Source organism: Lampetra planeri, chromosome 40, assembly GCF_965212315.1.
Source record: "Lampetra planeri chromosome 40, kcLamPlan1.2.h2, whole genome shotgun sequence".
Taxonomy (NCBI): Eukaryota; Metazoa; Chordata; class Hyperoartia; order Petromyzontiformes; family Petromyzontidae; genus Lampetra; species Lampetra planeri.
In genome coordinates, this window is record NC_136146.1 from 7,687,698 (window position 1) to 7,710,530 (window position 22,833).

General features: G+C 51.3%; 1 protein-coding gene across 2 annotated transcripts in view; it reads right to left on the minus strand.

Annotated features, from left to right (window-relative positions):
* Nucleotides 1-904: 904 nt before the first annotated feature.
* Nucleotides 905-22,833, minus strand: part of LOC144731834 (serine/threonine-protein kinase TBK1-like) — a 31,914-nt gene continuing 9,985 nt past the window's right edge. The window contains exons 6-21 of one of the 2 annotated variants that reach the window (XM_078613109.1): nucleotides 22,392-22,552; nucleotides 21,709-21,819; nucleotides 20,259-20,438; nucleotides 19,084-19,295; nucleotides 16,423-16,484; nucleotides 16,020-16,111; nucleotides 13,398-13,499; nucleotides 11,652-11,730; nucleotides 10,673-10,794; nucleotides 9,736-9,812; nucleotides 8,642-8,681; nucleotides 7,803-7,904; nucleotides 5,718-5,814; nucleotides 3,864-3,955; nucleotides 3,070-3,150; nucleotides 905-1,465 (exon numbers count right to left, since the gene is read on the minus strand). In XM_078613109.1, coding sequence (XP_078469235.1) covers nucleotides 1,411-1,465; nucleotides 3,070-3,150; nucleotides 3,864-3,955; nucleotides 5,718-5,814; nucleotides 7,803-7,904; nucleotides 8,642-8,681; nucleotides 9,736-9,812; nucleotides 10,673-10,794; nucleotides 11,652-11,730; nucleotides 13,398-13,499; nucleotides 16,020-16,111; nucleotides 16,423-16,484; nucleotides 19,084-19,295; nucleotides 20,259-20,438; nucleotides 21,709-21,819; nucleotides 22,392-22,552 — 1,665 coding nt within the window. In that variant the 3' untranslated portion in view covers nucleotides 905-1,410. The remainder of the gene's footprint in view (nucleotides 1,466-3,069; nucleotides 3,151-3,863; nucleotides 3,956-5,717; nucleotides 5,815-7,802; nucleotides 7,905-8,641; nucleotides 8,682-9,735; nucleotides 9,813-10,672; nucleotides 10,795-11,651; nucleotides 11,731-13,397; nucleotides 13,500-16,019; nucleotides 16,112-16,422; nucleotides 16,485-19,083; nucleotides 19,296-20,258; nucleotides 20,439-21,708; nucleotides 21,820-22,391; nucleotides 22,553-22,833) is intronic. The other variant, XR_013588013.1, reaches the window with a different exon arrangement.

Sequence of the window (22,833 nt, forward strand, 5' to 3'; positions counted from 1 at the left end):
GTCCAGCAATAGCGGTGGATACCACACTGCTCCATGAACCCGGCGACCTGAATTTGATTTCCCGTCATGGCTCACATCAGTGTCGAGCAATATCATCTGAACCTGGTGCTGGCCTTCCTCCTTCACCGATAAGCACGCTCCACTTATATTAGCCATGGCTGGTAATCGAACTTAGGCTTGAACCCGGTTAATTATATAACATACTGAACCGGGTTAGAACTACAGGGTGTTTAAAAAGATGGACCCAATTTCAAAGCAGTATATTTCACGATGGCAACATGTTACAATTACACAAAAAGTTAAAAACGGTTTAATGAGTTATCAAGTTTCACTAACCATTTAATAAATGCTCTATGTGCCCTCCACCAGCTGTACGGACAACATCGAGACGATAGTTGAATTCGTCCCAAACGCCTCTCTTCTCACGTTTTCCTGAGGTGCGTGGTCGCCCTGTGCTCTTCCCCTTACATAAACAGCCTGTTTCCTCAAATTGTCGGTACCAACGACGAATGCTCTTTGACATTGGCAAATCAATGCCAAAACGCCGTTGAAACGCACGCTGCACCGTAATTACGGATTCAGTCTTGCTGAACTGCAGAACGCAAAACGCTTGTGTTGCGGTGTCACCGTCTTGCGAATGACTGAGGTTAGGGGCTGTTTGTGCGCTGGGAGAGGCATCTATCAGTAATCATTTGAAACTCTATGCCCCGCCCTCTCTATGCCCCGCCCTCCTCTCTATGCCCCGCCCTCTCTATGCCCCGCCCTCTCTATGCCCCGCCCTCTCTATGCCCCGCCCTCCTCTCTATGCCCCGCCCTCTCTATGCCCCGCCCTTTCAAGTGGTAAGAGTTTCATTCATGGGCGGTTTGTGGTTGCAATGATATAGCGATTTCAAATCGGGCCATCTTTTTGAAACACCCTGTATTTATTTTCACATTGTTAACCCTTTCCCATTCCGAGACGTCTGCAAGTTGCAGGGTGGGTCCACCGTTCGCCGCAAGCGGTTCAGCGTTAATGTTATCTAGAGAGGCGTAGTAGCGCCGTTGTTTTTAAAGACATTGTACTCACCGCAGAGAACCGTAGCGACACGACCGCACTCTACGATAGCTGGCGCCAAACTGTGCCACACACCCTCCCCGCATGGACCTTGTGGGTGCCTCGGTACCGATAAAGTTACCGATGAAGTTACAAAGTTAGTACACGTCATCAGAACGGAACCGGAATAAAAACTGATGACGTACACGTATGTCATCGCAACGGGAAAGAGTTAACAGTTTCTGTGTTGTGAGGAGGTGCTAACAACTTGGAATTATTTGACCAAAACGTTCTCATGACCCTGGACAGTTGTTACAGCTTCGCGTTGTTTTGGCTGTTTTTTTGCCGAATGCTTTGGTCACGTGGTTACTCGGGTTTCACGCAGTCGCTGGCACCTCGGAGTCCAGGGTCAGGTTGGTGATGTTGCTAAACCTGCAGAGAGACGGGAGGCACTGGGTTACAACAGACACTCGTGGGGAAATGTGGGAAATGTGATGATTCTCTCTCTCTCTCTCATTCACATTGTCTCTCTCAACAAAGTTTCAGAATCAGAATATTTAGACTGGAGGAATCCGATGAGTTATGAAGCTCTTTTTCACAGATGTTCAGTAGGGGCAGGTCAGAACGTTACAACCAATAATACAAAAACACTATAGCAGTGCAAAGTATAGGAAAGGTAAACAAATGACTTCAAAAAATATACAAATAAAAACATATCTTTTTTTATCTTACCAGGTAAAGCCCACTGAGCTATCAGTTTATCTTTCAGGAGTGACCTGGCCACAAATGATAGCCCAACAGAAGCGATTGATCGCGTGGAAATGTATAGCAACCAAATACTCTAAATGCAAGATGTTGATTCTGAATGTGTGTGGAAAAACCGGATGACCAGGAGAAAAATCCATCTTAATCACGTGGATATTTATAGCAGCAAAAAATATTCAAAATAATCTAAAATCATGCTTATACACAATACATGTAAACCTGAGAGACAACGCCTATTAAGAAACACGCAAATATACGCTCACCGGGGCCTATAGGCTTGCGAGTTCAAATCACGCGCCCGACTCTCATTGGCCAGGAAATATCACGGGGGGAGTGGGGCAGGGGGATTCGATGTAGGGCGCACAATCTTATTGGAAGGTGGGGAACCATTGAAATCTGATTGGTCGTCGGGGTCATTGTTTAAAGAGCCCGGGGGAAAGCAACCAAAATAACACGAAGGGGGGTTGGTGGAGAGGCAGGGAAAGTTCCAGAAAGGACGGAGAAGAGGATAGAAGGAGCAGATAGAAGGGGGTTTGAAGTAATTCCCTGCGTGCTTCGCTTAAGACATAATTGAGCCTAAGTTCAAGACGTACCCGTAATTGAACTCTGTAACACAAAGATTACAAAGCAGCACCATGCCATTGGTATGCCATATTTTACTTACCCGAAAATCAATTGTGAATCACATTGGTTGTGAAAGCCCATTACTTTTTGTAGGCCCCCTTCATTCTCAAATCCCACCCCTCTCTCGCCCGCCACCCTCTGGAAAGTTGACAAATCTACTCAGTATACGACGAGTCTGTCGATCATTCACAAAGAAACAGACGAGCTGAGGATCAATAACACTGCTTGCAAGCAGCACCTACCCTGCGGCTTCCACATTCTACTTCTTTAATCATTGCCAAAGCAGCAAACAACTGTGCAGGGTGTGTTTGCGCTTCACTGAGCAGGGAGGGCCCTCCAAGGTTAAACCTGCAGTCTCTTTGCTCGAGGTGGCCGTGCGGCTGATGGGATGTGTCAACAAAATAAAATGCTTTTATTTTTCGACGTGGAAGGACGGATATGTGAAGGAGGCAGATTTGTCCGATTATTATTATTATCAGCAGCAGACCTGCTCATCGTTGTTTTTTGTTTGCTGTCCACCTCCGATTAGCAAGGTTGGCTACGTACGGTGCGAAAGAAGTTCAACATACATACACACGCGTACACACTTCACTCCGAGTTCACGTTTCCTGGAACTGAACCTCGGATCGCGCGTGGAAGCTACTCGCCGTTTAAGCAGATCCACCTGTTCGCCCAACATATCTTCGCAACTTTCCTTCAGTCCTTCCTTCTGCTTATGCATCTTGATCCTGCAACACAATATATTCACTGACATTAGAAGTCACGATTTTTGGCTTTTAGTTGGTGTGTGCAGGTCTGTGCTTGCGTGCGTGTTTGCATCTGTGTGTGTGCCTGTGCATGTGTGTGACCCGAGTTCGATTCCTACTCAGAGACAACACCGGTGAGGACTAACTTAACTGGTTCTGGGCATCCCTTAGGTCGACTCAGCCTCAAATGAGTACTTGGTGTGGTGCGTAAACATCACCACTGGGGAGACAAAGGCGGCCGGGCGCGGTGTTGGCCACCCACCCCCTTGTGCACCGTGTCAGCCTTCATAGGTGCTCGCTAACCACACTTGCCCCAAGTCTGCCAAGGCTATACGGGGGATCTTTATCTTGTCTTTGTTTTGCTCGGGGAGTGATGGTGCAGGGGTTAGCTTACTGTGCTATGAATCCGGTGACCCTAGTTTGATTCCCGCTCGCAGCCAACATCGGTGAAGAACATCCTAACCGGTTCCGGGCCTCTCTTAGGTCGACTCAGCCTCAAATAAGAAACCTGGGGCGGTGTGTGAACATCAGCACTGGCGTGGTGGCTGGCCACACCACACCGGATCACGCGCCGCGTGGGGCCTTCGTTTGGACGCTGCTCGCGAATGGCACCCGCCCCCAACATCCTGCATGTCGGCTACGCGGCGGGGATCTGTGTCTCCGCTGGGCACGTGTGACTGTGCGCTGTGACGCACTCTCTCGACACGTCCTTGTACGCCGCCAGGTGCTTGGACGGTGGGGCCATCGTCGCCATCTTCTCGAGACTTTCAAAACACTGATCTTGAAGCTGTTGGGCGACAGGCAAATTATCACAATCATCGCCATCATCATCATGATCATCGCCATAGCTATTACGATCACAACATCACCATCATCGTTACTATTTATTGTTCGTATCATGACTATGCTGTTTAACCCAGGAAAGCATCGCCGAGTCTCAAGATGCTTTGTCAGGAGGGTGCCTGCCATGTTTTTGCAGTGGTGGAGAGAGGGGGGGGGTATTGCTAGCTGCTGTGTGTTTAATCCCAGTTGAGTAATTTTCTGGTCAATTGTTCTGCACCGGGATGTGATTTTGAGCCGATACCAGTTTTTTGTTGCTACGGGAGGGAACCTGAGAACCTGGAGGAAACCCATACAGAACAAGGGGGAGAACGAACGTATAAACTCCACGCAGAAAGGTGCCAGAGTCGGTAATCGAACCCAGGCACTCCTCCTTGCTGCGAGGAACAAGTGTCAACCATTGCTCGACACCTGCTGCCCGTAATAACCAAAAGCCATCATCATCGAGCAATTTCCATTGGCCCAACGATAGTGGTGAGGCCTAGAAACATTTCAGCTATCATTCGCCACTGATGTTAGCCGTGGCCAGCAATTTAACTCAAGTTTCCGGGCCATCATAGCGAAGTGCGCTAACCGTTGCGCCACCACTCCATCTCTGGCATACACTCGCCCATGGCTACATTAATCCGCCGCTCACGACCCAATCACCCGCCTGCGCTCGATCTCGTCACATCTCGGGAGCTAAGCAGGAATGGAGCCTGAATATAGCTCCTAGGCCAGGCAACCACCATGAAAGAGCCCACGTGTAGCCTGAACAGACTGTTGGGGCAAGTGCTGTTCGCGAGTAACACCTATTAAGGCCTAGCGCGGCACATGAGGGTGGCCAGCACTACGCCCGGCCACCTTCGTCTGCCTAGTGGCGATGTTTGCACATCGCACCGAGTAATAATTTGAGGCTGAATCAACTGAGGGGTGGGCCCAGGACCGTTTCAGATAGGTGTCGCTGGTGTTGGTGGCCGTGAGCGGGAATCGAACTCGGGTCGCCGGGTTCGTGGCGCAGCGCACTAACCGCTACCCTACCGCTCCCCATAGCACTAACCGCTACCCTACCACTCCCCATTGCGCTAACCACTACACTACCACCGCTCCAACCACAATGCACCACAGGTGTCACAGGCTACTGCTGCTGCTGCCGCAGGGCTACATGGAGGATGCAGCAGAGGGCGGTGCTCCTGCGTCCACGCCGCCAGCATTCACCAGCACACATTGACCGGCGTGGCAAAGCACGTCGGGTAACCCCAACGACCGACGTGGCCATGGGGAGGCCCTCGTCAATGGTGACGCGGACCAACGGGTGGTGCATTCGCCGCTCATTGAAGGGGTTCGCGGTTCGATTTCAGCGGCCGCCCTGGTTAATACTGCACGGTGCGGTAACAAAAACAGATGCTGCGCGCCTCTCTGCTTCACCGCGCACGTTAAAGATCCCGCGACATCATTCGGAAGAGGCGGGCGTCGTGTGCCGGCATCGCGGTCCGAATTTTGTCGATACTTTAAAAACCACACCCCAAAGTGACTCAGTCGTAACGCAACACGCAGCAATCATTGCACCATCACTGCAAAATATTTTTGTGTTTAGTTTGTTGTCCTTCCTCGGCTCCTCCATTTCGGACGGTTGGCTTCGTATGGTGCGAAAGAAGTTCAACGTACAAACATACATACAACAGAATGCACGGTGACACCGGTGACGCAACGCTGCCCCAGCTGCTCACCGCACTCAGCTGCTCCTGCACGGATTTAAGTTGAGATCCCAGCTGGTCCATGTCCGCGCCGATCACCCGCACCTCCGCCTTGCGTTCCATCAGCTCCCTGTCGAGCAAAAAACACACAGGATGTAAAACACTTGCACACCGCCTGCCTCCTGACGTCGCTACACAAGGCACAGAGCAAAGAGATTCTCCGTGCAGTCTACGCCAGGCCGTGGGGAGCCTTCCCAGACTGACCGTTTTGTCTCACCCCACACTGACTCACCCGCTCACTCACCACACTGCAGGTCACAACAACACACCCACTCAACACACTGCAGATCACAACAACACTCAGTCACCCACTCGCTCAACACACCGCAGGTCACAACAACACACTCACCCGCTCACTCATTCAACCACCACATTTGCAGGTCACAACAACACACCCACTCACTCACCACACTGCAGATCACAACAACACTCACCCATTCACCACACTGCAGGTCACAACAAGACATTCACCTACTCACCCGCCGTACTGCAGATCACAACAATACACTCACTCAACCACCCACCCACTCACCACACTGCAGGTGACAATTTCACCCACCAACTCGCTCACCACACTGCAGGTCACAACAACACATTCACCCACCCACCCACTCACGACACTGCAGGTCACAACAATACACTCACTCAACCACCCGCCCACTCACGACACTGCAGGTCACAACAACACATTCACTTACCTGCTCACCCACTCACGACACTGCAGGTCACAACAACACATTCACTCAACCACCCACCCACTCACGACACTGCAGGTCACAACAACACATTCACTCAACCACCCACCCACTCACCACACTGCAGGTCACAACAACACATTCACCCACCCACTCACGACACTGCAGGTCACAACAACACATTCACCCACCAACTCGCTCACCACACAGCAGGTCACAACAACACTCACCCACTAATTCACCAACGCGCCGGGTGTGCCAAAGTAGCCCAGTCAACAAATTGGCACGTTTTGTTCATGAAACCTTACTGATTAGGCTGTGTCGGGTGAAGACGACAAAACTACATTTACGCGATCTAACCCAAGAAAGTACGAAAAATAAGAATAGATTTTATTCTTTCTGGCAATAAAACAGGTGTTAAGATATTCTTGGTTCTTTCGGTAAAGTCACGTAGAAGGGAAATAATAAAATAAAAATATAAAACAATAAAAATTCTCACGACGTTTCGACTGCAACACAAGCAATCATCATCATGTTTGAAATCCACATTTTTATTATTTTATTATTTACCTTCTATGTGACTTTACCGAAAGAACCAAGGATATTAATCCCTGCAGTCACGAAAGTGTTAAAATAGGTGTTAAGATGTTCAAACACCAAATAGAAACCTTTTTCAAGGAATCAAGTACTGCATTAACCACACGTACTTGTGATGAACATGCAAACAAACATGCTCTGATATTGAATATATGGCGTTGTCTTTGAAACTGGCTGGCCTACACCAGAGACAGCCTTCTTTATGGCCTAGTCAGACCAGAGAATGCTAAAAGGCGAACAATACAAAGACGATGACAGAAAGGGTAAAATTTATTCTAATTTTTCATACTTTGATACTCGCAAAAAGTTCCCATGATATAGCCCAACAAACTGAAAATCATGAATAAAATTGGTCACGTACGTTGATTACCATATGAATAACCCAAACGACAATGGATACGCATTGTAATTTATATGCATTCATTAATACACGTGGGGCTCACACAAGTGACGTCATCGCATCTACCTGTCTATTTAAGGAACGAAACTGGAGGATTTCTCCACAGATCTGGCTGTCTGCCTGATCATGCCGGCTGCAATTATAATTACTAGTGGAACGTCGTACTCAGATTGTAAATGTTGTGGATTTTCTCTCCAACGCACCGGTTAGTGCTGTACTAGTAACGAATCGGCATGTCCTGTTTACGTGCTAAACATTACAAATTGGCTGTGTCGGGTTTAACGACACGTTTCTACTTACGCGGTCTAACCCAACAAACCTATATTATGGACATCATCTCTCCTTGACACACACATCTCTCCTTACCGCTGCCACGCCAACGACTTCTGTTCGAAGGCGCTGTGCTGCGAGTTGACCTTGTCGTGAAACAGAGCCAGGGCTTCCTGCAAGTTGGCTTCCAGCTTCTGCCTGCGAGAGGACAACGCCGCGTGTGTTGTGCGTGCGTTAGTAACATCGTCGGTGGCGTCGTCATCACTGGGACACTATGATCGATCCACTGCTGGATGAAAACACAACATGCTGTCGTGCGGCCCGGTTTAAAGGACCCCGTTATGCTCTCGTACGAAGATGCAACTCTCCAGACGATCAGTTTAACACGTAGCAGGCTTTCGCGACCAATATCATCCATAAGAGGTTTTTTGGGTTAGATCACGTAAATATATAAATGTGTCGTTAAAACCCACCACCACCCAACACAGCCAACTAGTAAGGGTTGTCACGTAATCAGAACGTGGCCAATTCGTCACTAGTACAGCATTAGGTGTGTTGGAGAGCCAAGCCGCAACATTTACAAACTAAGTTCGACGTTTCACCAGTAATTACAACTAGCTTCATCATGCGACAAATCTGGCTGTTGCCTGATGAAGCTAGTTGTAATAACTGGCAAAACGTCGTACTCAGATTGTCAATGTTGTCGCTTGGCTCTCCAACACACCCAAAAACCTCTATTATGGACTCCAGTCCATCGATAATACATCTAATGGATCTGGTTATTAGTTCATTTATATGCTCGTGCTACTAATCGACCGATTTTCTTGTGTGCATGTTTAGTTTGTTGTCCTTCTGCCGTACCTCGAATTAGCACGGTTGTCTACATATGGTGCTAAAGATGTTCAACATACGTTGTAGCAGCACTCACAACTCACTTTTCAAGGTTATGCATATGCACGTCCATCGCCGACATCTCTGCGACACACGGGCACGACGAAGACGTTTCAGATTAGCCGTTAGCTTTGTTGGGAAGAATAAAAATTCAGCGGAATAATTACGCAATGTCCGTCTGTCCCTCCACGTAAAAAAAAAAGTATTTTTTACGCAGCTCAGCGGCCGCCACGGACTTCTGGGAGTGCGTGATTTCAGTGACAAAACTTTGAAGTGGATTTTGACAATGGAGCTTCTCATCAGCAGTGTCAGGCTTTCTTGCATCAATGCTACAGGCAAGGGGGGTGGGGTGGCCAGCACCACGCCGACCGCCTTTGTCTCCCAAGTGGCGATGTTTACACACCGCACCAGGTACTCATTTGAGACTGGGTCGACCTAGGGGAGGCCCAGAATCGGTTCAGACAATCTTCACTGGTGTTGACCGTGAGCGGGAATTGAACTCAGGTCGCCGGGTTTGTAGAGCAGTGCACTAACCACTACACTACCGCTCCCCAAAGACAAAGATCCCCCATATATTCTTCATAGACTGTACCAGCAAGTGCTGTTAGCAAGCACCTATGAAGGCCGGAATGGCATAGGAGGGGGTCGGTGGCTAGTACCATGCCCGGCCGCCTTTGTTTCCCGAGTGGTGATGTTTGGGCACCAGGTACTAATTTGAGGCCGAGTCGACCTACACACACACACGCTACCGTCAAGTTCATTACAAAACTATCGCTAAAGGCACCTCAGCGATAGTGCTGTGCTGTCATCATCCACAGGCTGTTCTCTAACATGGGGCGACGCTGCCAAGGGCTTGATTTCACGAAATAACACCAATGGCACAAACACCGCCATCATCCTAACGATTTGGTTTGTAGGTCGGTCCATCCGTCGGTCTGTCGGTCCGTCCGTCATTCGGCTGCAAACACATAATCTAACGCGGATAGGCTGCGCTCTCTTTGCGACAGTCCCGAACGTAGACTTCCATCTCGTGAGATCGATTGCACGTTTGGGATAACACCAGGGGGGGGGGGAGGATGAATAAATAATTGGTTGTTATTATTATTTTTTTTCATGTAAACCGTGCGTAATCACTCACTGCGTTGCTGCAGGTCCCGGTCGAACTGAACGAGGGTGTCGAGGGACAGCTTGGCGAGAACGGCCAGTCGCTCCACGCTGACACAAAGACAAAGGTCCCCCCCCGTTTAAGGCTCAACAGAATGCTGGCGCAAGTGCTGTTAGCGAGTTATAAGCTGTGAAGGCCGCATTTGTCTCCCCACCGGCGATGTTTACACATCATATCGGGTACTTTTTTGAGGCCGAGTCGATCTAGGGGAGGCCCGTCACTGATGTTCGCCGTGAGAGGGAATCGAACTCGGGTCGCCAGATTTGTAGCGCAGCGGTGATAAGCCACGTCGTTGAGCTATCATTTGTGGCCAGGTCGCTTCTGAAAAATACCTACATAGCTCATAATTCTAGATTTGAAGCTTTCGTGACTGCAAGGAATCATATTCTTAGGTTTTTTCGGTAAAGTCACGTAGGTAAAACATCAAAATTAATAAAAATAAAATAAAATAAAAACAAAAAATCACGACGTTTCGGAGGCAACACAAGTCTTTGATGCAGCTAATCTGGCTGTGACGGTCCCACCTGATGACGGAGACTTGTGTTGCCTCCGAAACGTCGTGATTTTTTGTTTTTATTTTATTTTCATTAATTTTGATGTTTTACCTACGTGACTTTACCGAAAAAAAACCTAAGAATATAATACCTACATAGCTCAGTGGGTCTTACCTGGTAAAATAAAAAATAGTTCAGTTTAGAAATAACTAATATATTATTATTCCTACCACCCTACCGTCGCGCGCCACGGCGGACAGCAGTGCGTGGCAAAACCTCGACACGGCAACAGAGATGTTCTCTGCTCCGCGGCCAAACCCGTAGGACCGCTGAACCCTGGGCACCGTTACTGCTCTAGCCCCGGTGCTGATGCGCGCGTGCATGTGTGCATGCGCGTGCGTGTGCGGTCGTCTCACGAGCAGTCACTCGGCTGGAAGCCCACGGACTGGCACCAGCTGGCCGAGAGGTCGCCCCCCGGGGCGCACGATGCATCCACCTCCATCAAGCGGCCCTCCAGCTCCTCCAGACGCCCGCACGCCTGCAACAGCGATGACGATTGCACACCCCCCAACCCCCCACGTTTGTGCAATTATTCATCTTTTTATTTTTCAATTTGACTCCTCAATTTGACTTGTATTTCAGTCGTGCAATTACTCCTCCTCAGTCATGCAATTACTCCTCGAAGGCTATGCTGTACTCGCTCTCTGCAAAGTTGATGTTTTTTGTTGTTGTACAGTATGCACGCGTGTACAGTAAACCTGCGCTGCGCACGAGTTCTGGATTTCACGAGATTAACATATTGGCGAGTTACTAAAATGTCACCGATAACGCTGCCATTAGCTCAGGAGGGGGAGAGGTCCCCGAATGACGATTATTACCGGAATCGAGGTGATAAGTTGGCGATTCGTTATTAGATGCCTATTCCCGTCCCGAGACGGTCTGAAAGTTGCGGGGTGGGTGTCCCGTTCACCGCCGAATCTCGGAACACGCAAGCGGCTCGGCGTGAGTTTTATTTAGAGAGGCGTGGTAACGCCGTTGTTTTTAAAGACGTGCTCACGGTGGAGAGCCGTAGCGACACGACCGACGCGCTCCTCGGTAACTGGCGCCAAACTGTGCCACACGCCCTCCCGCATGGACCTTGCGGGAGCCTCGGTACCGATTAAGCTATTTTATTTTAGTTTTTCTTCCAGTTTCGTTTTGATGACGTACGTACGCGTACGTCATCGTACGTACGTGTACGTCATCGGAACGGGAAAGGGTTAAATCGCCATCATCCTTTCCGCACGACGTTCACGTCTCGAGGGCGTGGTTTGCGTTTCAGGCGCCGTGAAAAATCTCCGCTGCCCCCGCTGCTGCCACCGCCGCCATCGGGGCCACCGCTGCTGCTCCACTCACCGAACGGACGGCCGCTTCAACCTCCGTGACCCCGCACGGAGCGGACGCGAGCTGCTCCTGCCTCGTCGCAAGTGTGCACCTGGAGATGAAATAAAATGTCAAACAAAATTCACAAACACTTTAAAAGGAGACGCGTTTGAGCTCCGCGTTATGGTGGTTTCAGCTTCGGGGGGAGGCCTTCATCCACGGGTGGATAGAACTGTTTTCATTGCACATAATTTATTTCTGGGAGAAGAAATGATGTCGGCGGGGTGATGGTGATGCAGCCAGGTCCACCTGTGCTGCAGATCCTATCGCCGCTTGCACGATGCCCACTGTCTATTTGTGTTCACTGTTCGACAGCTGACCGTACGGCTGTGTCTAAGTTTCAAGCTGCTGCTGCGGCTGTTGTGGTGGATTTTGACTTCTCAAATTGTTTCGCCGTCACATTTTACGTTTTTACCGTTTCAGTTTTCTGTATCCTCTTTTTAACATCCTTCATCCCCCCCCCCCCGCCACGGGGTTCTCTCTGCGACCTCGACGACAGTGGGGACTGCTCTCATCCGTGTTCCCACAACAACAACAACACCCGTGTCACAACAACAACAACACCCGTGTCACTACAACAACACGTGGACGAACAAGCGGACTGCTCCACTCAGCTACCCCAGTACAACCACGTGGTTTTCTGGTGGAACAAGCGGCCTACGCCACTCAGCTACCCACTACAACCACGTGGTGTTCTGGTAGAACAAGCAGACTGCTCCACTCAGCTACCCCGATACAACCACGTGGTGTTCTGGTAGAACAAGCGGACTGCTCCACTCAGCTACCCCAGTACTACCACGTGGTGTTCTGGTTGAACAAGCGGACTGCTCCACTCAGCTACCCCAGTACAACCACGCGGTGTTCTGGTAGAACAAGCGGACTGCTCCACTCAGCTACCCCAGTACAACCACGTGGTGTTCTGGTAGAACAAGCGGACTGCTCCACTCAGCTACCCCAGTACAACCACGCGGTGTTCTGGTAGAACAAGCGGACTGCTCCACTCAGCTACCCCAGTACTACCACGCGGTGTTCTGGTTGAACAAGCGGACTGCTCCACTCAGCTACCCCAGTACTACCACGCGGTGTTCTGGTTGAACAAGCGGACTGCTCCACTCAGCTACTCCAGTACTACCACGTGGTGTTCTGGTAGAACAAGCGGACTGCTCCACTCAGCTACCCCAGTACAACCACGCGGTGTTCTGGTAGAACAAGCGGACTGCTCCACTCAGCTACCCCAGTACAACCACGCGGTGTTCTGGTAGAACAAGCGGACTGCTCCACTCAGCTACCCCAATACGATCACGTGGTGTTCTGGTAGAACAAGCGGACTGCTCCACTCAGCTACCCCAATACGATCACGTGGTGTTCTGGTAGAACAAGCGGACTGCTCCACTCAGCTACCCCACTACAACCACGTGGTGTTCTGGTAGAACAAGCGGACTGCTCCACTCAGCTACCCCACTACAACCACGTGGTGTTCTGGTAGAACAAGCGGACTGCTCCACTCAGCTACCAACTTGGATGCCCCCTTGGAATGGCTAAAAACAAAATGAAAAATACGGTAGCCTGCTGTTCCTTTTTTTCCAAATGCGATACAAGAGAACTTCCCCCCCGTCCCCCCTTCCCCCCAACCCGCCCCCCACCACCCCACCCACCCCCCCAAACCCCCACCCACCATAGGCCCTACCCCGGGTGAAGAGATCGCGGGACGGGACTCACAGCCTGCGGGTCTTGTGCAGCAAGTCCCCAGCGGCGTCGCGTCTCACCTTCACCTCGGCCAGCCGCTGCAGCGCCGTCCTCGTTTCGTCCTCGAACTTGGAGCTGAAAGATCGCGGTGGGGGGGGGGGGGGGCAAGGGCAGCGTCTCGAGACGTTTGAAAAGCAACTCTTGAACAACGACAGAGAGAGAGTATCACCCCCCCCCCCCCCACGAACGGTCGGGAGCGTTTGTCGAGATGGAAAAAAGTGTTAATTCTTCCCATGGAAACTTCGTGAAAGACGCAACGCAGAAGGTCTCTGGGGGGTTTGATCTTCCACGAGTATTCCATGGGCCATCCTAAATCGCATCCACTGCACAAAACCACGGTAGGTGCGGATACCTGATGCACAAATGGAAAATTAAAAGCTCTCCAGTAGTGTGCGACTGTGGTCATCCACAACAGACCAGGTAACATCTAACGACGCAATGCCCGATCCACAAATACGAAGGAGACATCGCAGCGATGATACACTGCTGGTGTCGACGCGGTTATCTGGGGCTTGACCAGCTGAATGTGAACTTTTAGATGTTGCTCTGCATCTACATCAGCAGCCGTACGGAAGAAGAAGATGGAAACGCCGGCATTAAGCTACAGCTGGTCAGGATGGAGCGCGGTTCCGCATGGATTGTGTAACCCTTTCCGCCCCGTGTCTGTTTAATCAGCGGTGAAGAAGCTGTAGGACAGCTGATTTGCGGGGCGCGTGATGCCTTTGCACATCGAGAAAGTGTCCTTTAATGCCCTGGCTTGGGTCTCCCAAGTTTCGGACACAGTTTTGATGAATGGGTTTCTATGGGGTTTCTATGGGGTTTCTATAGGGTTTCTATAGGGTTTCTATGGGGTTTCTATGGGGTTTCTATAGGGTTTATATAGGGTTGCGTCCCTGAAAGCAATGAGGTTTTTATACAAAAGTTTTAGTTCATATTGGATCGTCGTCATGAGCGTTATCGCGAATCCCCCATTACAGGACACTTTTTTATCTACATGGATGGGATTCTACAGGGCAGGTCCATGAGAGCATCACAACATAATCGTAAGAAAGTTTAATTCATATTTAACAACAAATAATCGTACGTAATATTGTGGAGAATATAAATAACAAAATAGATAAGCGATGTCTCCTGCAAAACCTGCTCTCCACGCAGAAAATAAAGGTAATCTAAACATACTCTTTGGTTCTTTCGGTAAAGTCACGTAGGTATAAAAGGTGGGAAAAAAGACCATGCTTTGGTCTGCTTTCCCACCTGATGACGGATGCTTGTGTTGCGCCCGAAACGTCGTGATTTATTTTATTTTATACCTACATGACTTTACCGAAAGAACCAAAGAGTATGGATTGCTGCAGTCACGAAAGCTTCAAATGAAGATTGTAATCTAAACATTTTTTTACGATACCAAGTAAGGCCCCAGAGCTATGTAGCTCTTTTTCAGAAGCGAACTTGCCACAAATGACAGATCAACAAAGCGGCTTATCACGTGGAAATGTATAGCAGCCAACTACTCTTAAACGCACAATGTTGATTCGAAACGTGGAGGGAAAAACTGGAGGATCCTGAAAAAAATCCACGCAACCACGGGGAGAGACACGCACACTCCAAGTATACCAGGCGAGGTAGTTAACATCTCGCCACCGTGTAAGAAAAGTACTTCTTATACCCCCCAACAGCCCTCTGGGAGTGCATACCTTAAATTCAGCAGCACCGATTCAAACATGACAAAAACTCTGGACTGGTTTTAACACACAGTGCCTCATAGTCATGCTTGGCTCTCCTTCACATATCTGCCTCTCCACGTAAAAAAATCTAAGAAATAAAAACAATTATAAAGTCATAATTACTATCTATGTGTTGCATAAAAACCTTTTTCAACGTGGAGAAAGAGACAAACGTGAAGTAGACGTAGCATCCGCTTAATCTATGCCGTTCATACTGGATCATCATTCCAGAGTTGCAGTGCCCCCCCGCCACCCCCCCGCTCCACCACCTCATTACTAACGGACGTACGGAGTGAATGTGCGAACGCTTTCGGCCTCGCGCTGCATTGAGACTTGCCCAGCCCAGGATTGTTCACCCGATGTTGGGAGCAAGGAAGCCTTCTCGAGCACGGCCCCAAACATCTGGAACATCCTCACCCTGCCTGCCTGCTAGCGGAACGCGCCTACCACCAGTGCAAGACCCACCTGTTCATACTTCCCTTCCCATAACATCAAAATTTTTTAATAAAAACTGTCTCTTTACTTTTAATTTATTTTATTTACCACTCACCTTTCTTACGTTATTGGTTGCGCACGCTTGCACTTTATTTTGCACCCGGCCGCAATTCACTCTGCTCAGTCGGCGTTAGCTGCCGAGGTCGTAAACGGAGTTCCTTTTCTCATTCTCGGTGCTCCGTGCCCCCTGCACCGTTCGTGTTCCCGCCGCAAATGCGCGCCAATGCCCACTTTGTCGAGGGCGATATCGGCACGTCAGATAAAGACTGGTTGATTGATTGGTTGGCTGGCTAGCTGGCTGGCTTGTGTGTGTGCGTGCCGATGAACCCTGGGAGGTCGTTGCTGCACGGACGATCGGCCGGCCGCGGGGGCTCACCGGATCCACGACGCTGCCCTGCGCGCGACTACCTGCTCCTCCGCAACGCGGTCAGAGAGGCGGTGGATCTGGATCGCGGCGCTCGCTGCGTCCTGCGGGGATGAAAGGGAGGAAAAAAAGACACACGTGCACAAACCGCGCGTTTTGTCGTCTGTCGCGCGAGCGTTGAGTGCAGGGGGACGTTGCATCCCGAGCCACCACGCCCACCACCATCGTCTCCAGCCAGGGTCTACCCACTGCTGGATTATGGCCTCGCCAAGCCTCCTCCGTAACATCTAGCCAGGGTCAATCCACTGCTTGATGAAGGCCTTGCCAAAGCCTCCACCATAACGGGCATCACCTCTAGCCAGGGTCTATCCACTCCTGGATGGAGGCCTGAATCACGGCAGTCCGCCACGCGTACCTGTGCCGTGTGGACGTCCTGCAGCATGTCCGTGTTGCGGCTGAAAGTGGGGATGTGGAGCTCTGCGGGGATAGAAGACGGCACAAAACCCCGACGGTGAGGAGGCGCTCGGTGGCAGCTTGCGGTTCTGGGTTCAGGAGGCAACGAAGTGCACCTCGGGTTTTCCCAGTCTCAGGTGTTTTTAAAATATATATTTTTGCCAAATCTGGTTTATGAGATTTTACTTGTATGCATGTTGACCTACGTAGGCAACCATGCTAATCGGAGGTGCGGGGAAAGGACAACAAACTAAACACAAAAAGCAGTTCTAAAGAAATGAGTTTTTTAATCTCGATGATTTAAAAGCACATAGCTTCAGCGGCTTCCTAGTATCAGAAGGGAAGAGCATTCCAGACGGCCACAGAAGCACATTGTGAAAGCGCGCGATGCGGTGACCGTCTTTGTTCGACGGCCAGCTAATAGCCGCAGCTGCGAGAATGACCGGAGTTTTCTTTCTATTTAGCGGTGTTAGCCGACACGGTAGCGATCGGCGCGGTTGTTAAAAGGCTTGTTACACGTGACGGTTCGATTGCTTCGGCTGCGTCGAGTGATGGAGGGCTCATTACTTGCGGCCTAACCCAAAAAATCAATCACAACTCACGGCGTTGTCTGCGAAAGCCTCCTACGTGTCAAGTTACAACAATAAAAGTTTCGGCACGAGTGCCATCCGGCGAACTCCTCTGCAGCGGCAGGGCACGTGAGAAGGTGTGGGTAAGAGGCAACTGAACGGGACCTCCAAAGTAGTTCTGTGACGTCAACTTCCAGAGGCCCGTTGCCTAACATGGGGGTGATGCATTTTTGCGAATGGAAATTCCTCTTTTTTTTCTCGTGCCCCTTTTATCAAGCCACCCGCTGGATGACGGCCTCCCCAATGCCGTGTCGGTCGTGAGGACTACTTGACCATACTTCACCACGCTGGTCAGCGCTGGTCGACGGCGAAGGTGGGGAGCGTACACGTTGGAACGTAGCAGAAACACAACGATGGGTTACGCCGCACTACTCTGCCAACGACGATGTCGTCGTGATGAGATGACGGGACATGGATGTTTTCTTTTTATAAACGAGCAGAGCAGGGCAAAGCAAAGCGATGCAGCCCTGCAATTGCCTGCTCACTCCACTGCTGGCGGAAGGGGGCCTCCGCTTGATCGAAACTCTAGAACAGTGGTGGGGAACCTTTTTTCTGCCAAGGGCCTTTTGGATATTTATAACATCATTCGCAGGCCATACAAAATTAACAACTTAAAAATTTGCCTGTTATATTTGGTCAAACATTTAATCAACTCACCCCTAATGCGATGGCTGGAACTGCTTCTCTTTGGCGAGGCGTGTGATGTTAGCTGGTATTGATGATGTTGCTACTCGCAACTGCTCTTCCAGGTTTGCTCCTAGATTTATTGAATTTCGAGTCCTGCCTGCGGTTGCCTTGGCAGGGTCACATTAAGTGATTTTGCGGGCCTCATACGGCCCGCGGGCCGGACGTTCCCCACCCCTGCTCTAGAGAGAGGGAAAGAACACCTCCAGGGGTGTACTGTGGCCTATCCTGGCCAACAATTTCTTTGGAACAGTTGGGAGTAATTCTAGATTTGAAGTTTTCGTGACTGCAAGGATCCATACTCTTGGTTCTTTCGGTAAAGTCACGTAGGTAAAGAAAATAAAAGAGAAAAATAAATCACGACGTTTCGGATGCAACACAAGCGTCCGTCAAGAGCTACAATAATCAGGGGATTATATAGATGAGGGGAGGGGGGCGGAGCCAAGCATAGAAGGCAAATGTGACTTTACAGAAAGAACAAAGAGTTGGGAGTAACCCCCGCTTTCCCCCACCGTACGTGGCGTACCTCATTGTTGTTGTTGTTGCTATAGCTGGGTGGAACAAAATGCCGGCAGGCAGATTTAAGAACAAGCTGCACCGTCGTTGCAGTCTCCGGGATGACGGAATCGAACTGGCGACCCCGGGATTGCAAGTCCAGTGTCCTAACCGTTACTGTACCCCGTGGTAGCCGTAGCGATAATAATAATAACCATTCATAATAAAGGTTTTTGGGTTAGATCGCATTATTTATAAATGTGTCGTAACCCTCCACCACCCGACACGGCCAATAAGTAAAAAAAGTGTCACAAATAGTTCACTACTTTAGCCCACCGGTGTGTTGAAGAGTGAATCCACAACATTTACAATTTTTGAGTACGACGTTTCGCTGGTAATTACATTCAGTATCATCGGGCGATTTGCCAGAATAGTGAAGCCCTCACTTGCTCCCGGTCTTAAATAGAGAAGCAGGGTGACGTCATCATTTGACTCATTCATAACCACCATGCCCTTTATCTAACCCACGGTAGAGAGCCGTGGTGCAGTGGTTTTGCAGTGTGCCAACCATTACATCACAGGAGTGACCTATTTTATCGTCTTACCTTTCCTATACTTTGCACTCCTATCGTTTTTTTACGTATCGTTTGTTGTCGTAACTTTTTGATGCCGTGCCGCTTACGGGACACCGGTGAAAAAAAAAGATCTTCGTGGCCCATCGGATTTCCCCCCGGTGTAAACGCAGATTCCCCTTCCGCACCCCGCCGAGAACCCCCCGCGATCGTCACGACGTCCCGCATTCTCACGCCGTTCACCGATCTGCCGGGGAGCGGCGGCCTGCGCTTGCCCAGTCCCCGCGGACGCGAGCACCACGGGGTCGTGCGGGGTCGTGGCCGGGAGGTGGCCCCCGGCAGCCGCCGCCGCCCCCACCGCCGTCGCCGCCAGTGGACGCCCCTCGTTGAAGAACAGCTGGAGGTCAGGGGTCACCCCCGTGAGGCCCGAGAGGAGCTCCTGCAGCTGGGCCCACCTGCGTGGGGGCGGGCGGTGGGGGGGGGAGGGAATCGCAGGTGCCAGACGCGGTGCACCCGACGGCCACGTTACTAATCCGTTCGCCGGTGCGTTTATCATCGCCGCCGCGCTGGCCCCGTTGGGCGCCGTTCCCCAAAGCGGCGACCCGAGTTGGAATCCCGCTCAGGGCTGACGTCGGTGGCGAACCACACCCGAACTGGCTCTGGGCCTTCCCTTCACCAATCTGCACCGAGCGGCGTAGAGGTTGGGGGGAGTGGCTCGGTGGGGGAAGAGGGTGGTGGTGGCAGTGTTGCCTCTCTCCAGGTCTGCCCTGTCACCTCCCCTGGCCCTGGTCCTCGGGCAGCGGTCAGCGACCCGCGGCTCCGGAGCCGCATGCGGCTCTTTAACAACCGCTTCGTGACGTAATTTATTAAGGCCCACTGTCTCATATTCACATACATTGCGTATTCTTCACATGTTCACACGAACAGCACAGTCTGTTAAGGCTACACGGGAGGTTTTTATTTTTTGTGCGAGTGTGTGAGTGAGTGTGTGGGGAGCAGTAGTGTAGCGGTTAGTGCGCTGCGCTACGCTACGAATCCAGCGACCCAAGTTCGATTCCCACTCACAGCCAATACCAGTGGCAATTATCTGAACCAGCCTCAAATGAGTACCTGGTGCGGTGGTCGGGCGTGGTGGTGGACACCCACCCCCTAGTGTGCTGTGCCGGCCTTCGTAGGTGCTCGCTAACAGCAATTGCCCAAACAGTCTGTTACAGGCTACAAGGGGGGGATTTTTATTAAGGCCCACATGCATTAAAGAGTGAGTGAGTGTGTGAGTGTGTGAATGCATGAGTAAGTGTGTGAGAGAGTGTGCATGAGTGAGAGTGAGTAAGTGTGGGTGAGTGTGTGAGTGTGTGCATGAATGAGTAAGTGTGTGAGTGAGAGTGCGAGTGAGTGCGAGTGAGTGAGTGAGCACGTACGTGTCATGGGCGTGGTAGTACACGCGGTGCAGCGTGTGCTGCGGAAGGCTGTAGACGTGGAGGAGCTCTCGCTGCAGCAGGTCCTTGGTCGCCGCAAAGAACTGATCGAAACTCCAGCACTGCCCCGGGTCGGCCTCAAGAACGCTGGCCAGGATGGGCACCAGCAGAGACTTCAAGCACCTGGGGAGGCGGTGGCGATGATGGTTGCGGTGGCGATGATGGTGGAAGCAGTGGTGGTGGCAGTGGTGGCGGCAGTGTTGGTGGCGGTGGTGGAGATGTTGGTGGTGGTGTTGGTGGCAGTGTTGGTGGCGGTGGTGGAGATTTTGGTGGTGGTAGTGGTGGTGGTAGTGGTGGTGGTAGCGGTGGTGGCGGCAGTGTTGGCAGCGGTGGTGGTGGCGGTGGTGTCGGTGGTGGCCGTAGTGCCAGTTTTAGAGGCGGTAGTAGTGGTGGTGGCGGTGTTAGTGGTGGTCGTAGTGGTGGTGGCGGTGGAGGCAGCGGCGGTGGTGGCGGTCGTGGTGGAGGTTGCAGGGGGAGCGGGGCAAGAGGAAGGAAGGAAATGAAAGAGGCGGTGATCACCGAGCGTTATCAACGAGCTCGACGCAGCGGCTCCGCGATCGCGTGGGGCAGGAGCGCAGCCACCATGGGTTTCCTGGGGCTCGTGGGGGGGTCTGGTCACCCCCAACATTGTTAGATATATTTCATTAATGCGCCCGAGTCAGGAATCGAACAGAGGCTGTTCTCGCTGCGAGGCGGCTCACTACGCCACCACCCTGCCGCCATGGTCACCATCGCCATCGATCGTCGAGGTTGCCTGGTGCCTCAGCGAGACGTTGAGCCAGCACCGCTGAGACCCTGCGCTCCATTCCTGGGTTCAGTCGCGCGACCCTGACGAGTCCGAGTTACTCAAGCGGTGAGTTGATTGTCTCAGTCCAGTCGCCAGTGACCAATAAAATCATATAGAGACTCATAGACTCACAGAGGCCCAGAGACTCACATAGAGGCCTATAGACTCACATAGAGGCCCATAGATTCACATAGAGACTCATACTCACATGAAGGCCCAAAGACTCACATAGGCTGAGTTTTTAAACTGGGCTCTCAAGTGCAGCGAGGTGAAGTTCTCAGCCTGGTGCTAAAACAATGACTGCTAATGAAAAAAATACTAAATCTGACTTAATTCCCCCTGTCGTGAATGTGTGGTGAACGTTATTTCCAGGGCATGTAAAAAGTGTTGATCCAGCAGCAGATGGATACCATAATAATGATGATTACATTGGATGAAGCAAATGAGGATGATAATGAGGATGATAATGATGATGGTAGCGGTGATGACAACGGCCATGATGATGCCAATGATGCTGCAGCCGATGACGATGAGAATGATGACAACGATGACGACAATGACAACGATGACGACGATGACAATGATCATGATGATGATGCCGCTCACTCGGAGAGCAGGCAGGAGGAGGGCAGCGTGTCGCTCCACGTGATCTTCTCGTTCGCTTGCTCCTGCACGCCCGAGATGGCGCCCTTCGGCTTCCTTGTCGTGATCTGATGCCTGAACACACAGACACGTTCAGACATACACACACGCAAATGAAAAAGGCCCCTCGCATAATCTTTAACAGACTGTTTGGGCAAGTGCTGTTAGCGAACACCTATGGAGGCCGGCACGGCACACGAGGGGGTGGGTGGCCAGCACCACGCCCGGCCGCCTTCGTCTCCTTCGTGCTGATGTTTTACACACTGCACCGAGTACTCATTTGAGGTTGAGTCAACCTAGGAGAGGCCCAGGACCAGTTCAGATAATCGTCACTGGTTTTGTCCACGAGTGGGAATCGAACTCGGGTCGCCGGGCACGTAGTGCAGAGCTAACCGCTACACTACCGCTCCCCACACAGATGCATACACACAAAAGACAAAGATCCCCCGTATAGCCTTAACAAAATGTTGGGGCAAGTGCTGTTAGCAATCACCTATGAAGGCCGGCACTGTACACGAGGGGGTGGGTCGCCAATACCACGCCCGGCCGCCTTTGTCTCCCTAGTGTACACGTAAACACACGAACACACACGTACACACGCACGCGCGCACGCGCTACGTCCCCCCCCCCGCGCGCTCGCCACCTACATGAGCTTCTGGTCGCGCCGCGGGCCGGCGTGCGGGCGGAACGGCAGGCAGCCCGTGGCCACGTGGTAGATCGTCACGCCGATGCTCCACAGGTCCACGGTGGCGTGGTATGCGCGCGGCTGTGACGTCCGCAGCACGGCGCGTGCGTACATGTCCGGGTGCTGCGGGGGGGGGGGGGGGAGCGAGGATCGTCCACATCACCATCACGATCATCATCATTTTCTTGGTTCTTTCGGTAAAGTCACGTAGAAGGGAAGTAATAAAATAATAAAAATAAAACATAATAAAACAATTCTCACGACGTTACGGCCACAACGCAAGCAGCCGTCCTCAGGTGAAAACCAGGTCTGTCGAGGCGACAGCGTCTGAATGAAACAGCACACGAGCTTGGAGCATATATATAAGCTGGGTTGGAAGGGGGGAAAAGGGCGCCTTGACAAAA